We start from the raw sequence: 6,794 nt of genomic DNA on the forward strand, positions 1-6,794 counted from the left end.
CGGGGTTGCCGGGGGTTCTCGGGGGTCTCCCGCCCGCAGTGTAACTGAATTTACCGCTTTCTCGGGGGGCGCACTAGTTCCTCCAGTGGTCACTGCTTTTCTCTTCTTTCAGGAAGTTTTGCTCAAGAGGGCGGCCGACCTGGTGGAAGCCTTATACGGGATGCCCCACAACAACCAGGTAGGCGGTGGCGGAGGACACCCCCCCCTTCCTGGGGTGACCGGGGCCCGTGAACAGCCAGTGGGCCTGGGCACAGCCACTGACCACAAGGCGGGAGTGGGGCAGCCTCCCCGCGTGTCTGTGCCCTCATGCTAACTGTTCAAGCAGGAGATGGCAGGTCAGGGTCAGGGTCAGGGACCAGAGCAGGACTTGCCACAGGAACAGAAGCACCTTGGCATCCACCCAGTGGGCTCAGGGGCTGGTGGACTGTGGGTGCTGCCGGGACTTGTGGCACAGAAGCTCTGGGGATGTGCCCCTGCTCTGCCCCGGTGCGCCCTGCGGGGGGGCCTGGGGGCTGCAGGTGAGGAATATAGACGTGCCGTCCCAGAAGCACCCTGAACGACCTTCCTAAGGGAATTCCTTGCCCCATTGAAAAGGCAGTTGTCAGTCCGCCCCAGGGACGGTGGCCACCGCCATCCTTTTCCCCAGGGAGGTGCGGTGGGCGGGGCGGGGGCTGGGGCTGCGCTCCCGGGGGCCTGCCGGCTCCACGCAGACTGGGCGCTGGGGGGCGGCCCCCGAGCCCGGCCTCCGGTGACGGGCTCCCCTCCTGGCCAGGAGATCATCCTGAAGCGGGCAGCGGACATCGCGGAGGCGTTGTACAGCGTCCCTCGCAACCACAACCAGATCCCCACGCTGGGCAACACCCCCGCGCACACGGGCATGATGGGTGTGAACTCCTTCAGCAGCCAGCTGGCCGTGAACGTGTCCGAGACATCGCAAGCCAACGACCAAGGTAGGTGGCCGCGCAGGGCGGACCCCTTCCCGGACCCTGCTGGGGGCGGTTGAGAGTTGGCCACAGCTGGCCTGTCCCCAGTCCCGCGGGGCGTGGGCAGTGCCCGGTCCTCTGCGGCTCTGCCCACAAGCGCCGTGCAGAGAACAGAGGCCCCAGGACCCCTGTAGCAGCCGTGTCAGCTTGCACTCAGGGTATGCTATTTGCTAGACGTTTCCTTGAATTTATCTGTGAGCCACCTGGCTTTCCTGAGTCTGGGTGAGCCACAGGGTAGCTGGGATGGGTCAGTCGGCGGGGCTCTCCTCAGATATGCTGCGTGGGTGGGACTTGGTTTCTCAGTCTGTCATGATCAAGTGTAAAGAAGTGCCTGTTCCCCACCACGCCCCCATCCCAGGCTGGGGCAGTGGGGTGCAGCCCCTGCTGTCAGCCTCCTCTTACACATCCTGCAGGCAGTCGCCCCAGAGGCAGCTCAGCTATGCTGCGGGAGGGGGTTCTGCGCACCCCATGGTGGGAGGGAGCCCTTTCCCGGCCCCTCCCCACACTCACAGAAACCGCAGCTGGAAAAGTGACCCCCCCCACACAGCCTTTTATGGGGCGTCTGGCCACAGACAAGCGTTTCTCGTCAGCCATGGCATTTGAGGGTCTGCGGAGGCGTGGGTTCACCTAGTGGGGCCCGACCGGGAGTCTGAGCTGTTGGTAATTGCTTCTAGCGAGACCCGCAAGCGGCTGACGGGTAGATCGAAGCGCGCTTCCGGCCGTCCAGGCCAGCAGGGACGGGCCGGGCCTGGCGGCCACACGCGCGGCCAGGGGTCCCCGGGCGAGACGAGGCTGTCGGAGCTGCTAGGGGCGCGGGGGCACCAGCACCGCAGGAGGTCGATGAGAAATGTTTACTATATGATACAGATTTGCGGGGAAACCCCCCCAGTGTCTCTCCCTGATAATAATGTTATTTTTGGCCGGGGGGGCGGGGGGGATTTTAACAGTCGGCTACAGTCGCAATACAAGCAGCGTGTCCCCGCGAGGCTACGTCCCCAGCAGTACTCCCCAGCAGTCCAATTACAACACAGTGAGCACTAGCATGAATGGATATGGAAGTGGCGCCATGGCCAATCTAGGGGTCCCTGGCTCGCCTGGATTTCTTAATGGCTCCTCCGCTAACTCTCCCTACGGCAGTAAGTGTCTGTTTTTGTCACACGTCATCGCACAGATTCATTTTCACTCAAAGTCAAATGTGTGCATTGCTTGGATGTTCTGTGATGTGAGCTACTGGACACGAGGAAGGGTGGCTGTGGAGGCTGGGCGCCCACCTGGCGACAGGAAATTGACCTCAATCGGGCCCCATGCGATCGCATTGGAAACCCAAACCCAAACCCAAACCCAATCGGAATGACGCGGGGCCGCCCAATTGGAACCGAGTCCGACACAGCGTTTGCCTGTTGTCCAGAGAGGGGCCACGCGGAGACTGGCATGCGTGCCTGGCCCCGCTGTCCCCGGCGGCCCGCGAGTCTCTGTGTCGTGTGCCGCACGGCGCCGCGCGTCCTGACCGTGTTTGCTTTGTTGCAGTAGTGCCGTCCAGCCCCACCATGGCAGCCTCTTCGGTCACCCTCCCTTCAAACTGTAGCAGTGCCCACGGCATTTTCTCATTCTCACCTGCCAATGTCATCTCTGCAGTGAAACAAAAGAGCGCCTTTGCGCCCGTGGTCCGGCCCCAAGCCTCTCCTCCTCCCTCCTGCACCAGCGCCAACGGGAACGGACTCCAAGGTGAGGGCGGTGCGCGCCTGGGGCCGGGCGGGGCGGGCTCCGGGAGCCCTGGTGGGACTGTCCCCAGGGCCTCCCGAGGGCAGGCTGGGCCGTGAGGCCAGGGTGGAGACCATGCTGGGTGTGTCCCTGGGCGGCAGGAGTCCTGGCCCTTCCTTTGGCACATTCTCGGAGGCCTTGCAGCGCCCCCACCATTGCATGCTCCCTGTGGTCCCCCTCGAGGCGCCCCTACCTCAGCCTGTCCTCAGAAATGACACCCAGATTCCTTAGCTCCCAACACAGCCTGTGTCCTCCTGGTGCAGCTCAGGGAAGGGAGCCCCCTGGGGAGGCAGGAGCAGGTCTGCGTTCAGACCCTTTCTGTGCACAGGCCTTCAGGGCCACGGCTGCCAGAGCCGGCGCAGGCCCCGCCGGGCACAGGCTCCGCCGGGCACAGGCCCCGCCGGGAGCTCCTGCGGCCACAGCCTCCTTATTCAGAGGCAGCGGAGGACCCCAGGGCCCGGTGGAGGGTCAGAGTGTCCCCGGCCGGGCCCATCTCAGAGCAGCCTGCCCTCCGGGGCCTGGACCAACAGGCCAGAGCCCCTCCTGGCCGGCCGTCCTTGCAGAGGGCAGTGGGCCTGGGCCGTGCCAGGCGGAGCTGGTTTCTAAGTGTCTCCTCCAAAGACTCAAGGAGAAGGGCTGGCCCCGAGGGCAGAGGGAGGCGCCTCCCGGACACAGCTGCTCACAGCTGGGACACGCTGAGCAGGCCCCCAGCGCCGCCCAGGGCTGGGTCCCCCGGGCAGTGGCCTGTGCCGCGTGTGGCAGGCGGGGCCACGTGGGCGCCCACTTGCCCGTGGCTCTGGGGTGCCCCGAGGCCCCAGGCGCTGAGATTCAGGGCCACCCTCTGGCCTCTTTCAGACACCTTGGGTCTCTGCTCCTCCCGGTGAAATCCAATCCAGTAACTCCTTTAAACACACGAGCCCCTTCCACCAGTATTCACTGAGCGCCTACTGTGTGCCAGGCTCTCTGCTGGGTGCTGAGGACGTCCCCGTGGAGAAGACTAACTGGCCCTTTTGTGAAGTCGGTGGCATATTTCACTTTGATGAACTAATGCTCAAAAAAGGACCTGGAAAGGTATCAGTGATTTGAAATCATTGTCTTCACAACACCTGTCAGTGTGTGAGAGGGACGCCCGGGGCCCCAGCGCTGCTCGCAAGGCCGGGGCCGGGGCCTGCCCACCGCCCACGGGGCCGGGCCCCTGGCGAGGTGGTGTCACGTGAGCCCTGTGTACACACGCGGGGCTTCCATAGACTTGTAACGGTGAGTCGGAGATAAATTAATATTGTTGGAATTAATGAGCTGGGAAATTGAAGCGCGCATCACTACGTGAACAAGTGTATTAATGTGCGATACATAAATTAATGAGAACCATCGTTCTGACAAAAATTAAACAACACGAAAGTTAAAAGATTTCAAATGACATTCGTGCCAGGAGTCCACCGGAAGGCGCCCGCTGCCCTGGGCCTTTTGGCACCGTTTCCTCTCTCCTTCCGAGAGGAGACTGGAGGACTCCCTGAGGCCGAGCTGGGACTTGCATCTCTCTGGGGCCCTGGGCCATGCCGTGGCTTTGATGTTGGGGGCCCACGACTCACCCTTACGATACCCAGCGATCAGCAGAGGGGAGCCTGAGGCGTGTCCCGGCTTCGCCTAGGGAGAGAGAGCAGGTCAGTCCATTCTGTCTACAGAGGTGGCCTCTGGGGAGTCGGGGCCTCCGTCCGCTACACACAAGCCACTGCGGTGTGTCTAGCACAGCCTTCCCCCCGCCCCCCCCCCTCCGGAAAGGCCGGAGACCCCCCCCTTCCACAGGAGCGCTTGAGCAGGGTCTGTCCCCATGTGCACCCTGTCCCCTGCAGTAGGTCCCCCCACGCCTTAACCGAGCCCAAGGCTGGTTAATGGAGAGTTACGCAGCCCCGAGGACACGGAGGAATGACGCAGAGAGGAGGCCGGCCCCGCCGCCCGCCCGCCCCCCCCCGTAACCCTCTGCTCCCTCTCTTGCAGCTATGTCTGGGCTGGTAGTCCCGCCGATGTGAGGGACCTCTCTTTGCCTTCCGCAGCACCCAGCACCCCGGGACGGACTTCAGGGGACACGTTGAGTGTATTGAGACATGCTGGTGGAGACCGTATCTTCAAATACGTCAGCAGCAGTCGAAATGCTACGAAAGACGTTGTTTAAAGATTTTATTTAAACTCTTAAGAGCCGACAGGCAGAACAGCCTACTCCTTCATGAACGATTCCATTGTACTGACTGAGCTTTTCATACATTTTCACACGTCTCGGTCCCGAAGAACAAGGAGAAGAAAGCGACGCTATTTTGTATAGAGTTTCCGACTCCGTCTTGGCTGTGTCTCGTACTTGCTATGTGTTGGGAGAAACTTTGTGAATGCACCGTTTTGATGCTCATGAAACAAACACTGAGGGAAATGCCTCCGGACATTTTTCTGTACTCATCCTTAGAGTCGCGATGGTTGTGTATCTCTATAATGTGAAATATTTTTCTGTGGTGAACCAAGGGGGCCAAGGAGGTGTGAGCCATCGACCTGGGAGAGAGGATGACTATATGATTCGAGTTGGGGGTGGCAGGGAGGGAGGGAGGGCTCACCATTGCTTACCGTCATCTTAATGAAATGAAACTTTGTAACTTATTGTAGTTAGAAATTGTAACTTTGATATTGAATTCTCTTGCCTTCAACAAGCACACTGACAGAGAAAAAAAAAATGCTACTGTCTGTTGGTTAAACTATTCTCCCACTGCTAGAGCTTCCTGTTAAGCAAGCGTGATCTGCGACATTTTTCCACTTTTGCTAGTACTGTATACGATTGCATTCTTAGGCTACTGTGAGGTCCATGTTTCTTGTACCAGAAGTTGTCCTTTTGACTTCTAGATCCTTCTCCCCTGATGTGTTTTGTATGTGGTTATAAAATTGTAGACTTTTGTGATTTTGCCAAAGTTGTAGCTAAATATTTATACACTTGTCTTGAATTTTTTTCAGATCCACTTAACTATTTAGAGAGAAAAAAAAAAACCCACCAAGTTTTATTCCTTATGTGTCCTATAAGGAATAAAATGGTCTCATTCAACACTTTTCCATGAACACTTACAGTTGCTAAGGGACTTTCTTTTGTAACATATCAATTATAAATATTGTATTTATCGTTGAAATTTTGTACATTGCTTTCCCCGCCATCTTTTTTCCTTTTTCTCGTCCGCGTTGGTTCTGGGTCAAGGCCCAGTGTTTGCGACGCCGGGAAGAGCATTAAGCCAAGACTGTCTCTCTCGTCTGTTTCGTTAAAGTGCATCCGTGTCCTTGCGTTTCATTTGTACTTAAAAAATAATTTGCTATTATTTAGACTTTTCATCCTTTCTTTTTTTATTTTGAGGAAAAGTCAAATTCATTGTTTATTTTTATATTATTTTTAAGTTATCTGAACAAATACTTTTGAAAACAAAAAAACGTTTGTTGTATAGTCAAAACAAAACGGTGCCACCGGCTGTGACAAGTCCTAGTAGAGTCTGTGCATGTGGAACGGCCGTGCAGAGGGGACACCGTTTGGGGCTGTGTCCTTATTTTATTATTAATATTTTTTTTTTGGTAGAATGTAAAAAGTCATTTTAGCTGCCACCCATGACTTTTGCCACATAGCTGAACTGTGTTTACTGGAAAAATTCAGAGGCCTAAAGTTTAAAATAAAATTTACTTCTGATGTTTTAATTAAAAATGTCTGCCACATGAACTTCTCTGATGCCTTAAAAGTGGACTTCTTTAAAGATCCTTTGTGCGATTTCATCGCAGGCGTACACCACAACTGTTAATCCGATCTCATTTGGAAACGTACGGTGTTAACACACACACACACTCAAGCACAAACCCGGGGCCTGCCGGGTCCCTCGCTGCATCCGGTCCTGCCGCCTCCTGCCGCCTCCCACGCTCACCTCGGGTGCCGGAGGTTTCTGGGGGGGGAGGGAGGGGGGGGAGGCACGACCGCCCGGGTTCTTGGGGAACGATGTTCCGGTGTGGTCAGGCCCTGCAGCACTGTCTGTACTTTTTAAACTG

The 6,794-nt window shown here is 57.2% G+C and overlaps 1 protein-coding gene across 4 annotated transcripts in view; it reads left to right on the forward strand.

Annotated features, from left to right (window-relative positions):
- EBF3 (EBF transcription factor 3) overlaps positions 1-6,471 on the forward strand; it is a gene marked incomplete at both ends in the record, with an annotated part of 114,028 nt that extends 107,557 nt beyond the window's left edge. For 2 of the 4 annotated variants that reach the window (XM_081105393.1, XM_081105394.1), the window contains 6 exons: positions 113-178; positions 773-950; positions 1,931-2,119; positions 2,619-2,708; positions 3,703-3,815; positions 4,740-4,757. In XM_081105393.1, the coding sequence (XP_080961519.1) occupies positions 113-178; positions 773-950; positions 1,931-2,119; positions 2,619-2,708; positions 3,703-3,815; positions 4,740-4,757 (654 nt within the window). Of the gene's footprint in view, positions 1-112; positions 179-772; positions 951-1,930; positions 2,120-2,510; positions 2,709-3,702; positions 3,816-4,739 lie in introns of all 4 variants that reach the window. The other 2 variants (XM_081105391.1, XM_081105392.1) reach the window with 2 other exon arrangements.
- Between the last annotated feature and the right edge of the window lie 323 nt (positions 6,472-6,794).

The sequence above is a fragment of the Myotis nattereri genome (assembly GCF_964212035.1).
Source record: "Myotis nattereri genome assembly, chromosome: 13".
NCBI classification, from domain to species: domain Eukaryota; kingdom Metazoa; phylum Chordata; class Mammalia; order Chiroptera; family Vespertilionidae; genus Myotis; species Myotis nattereri.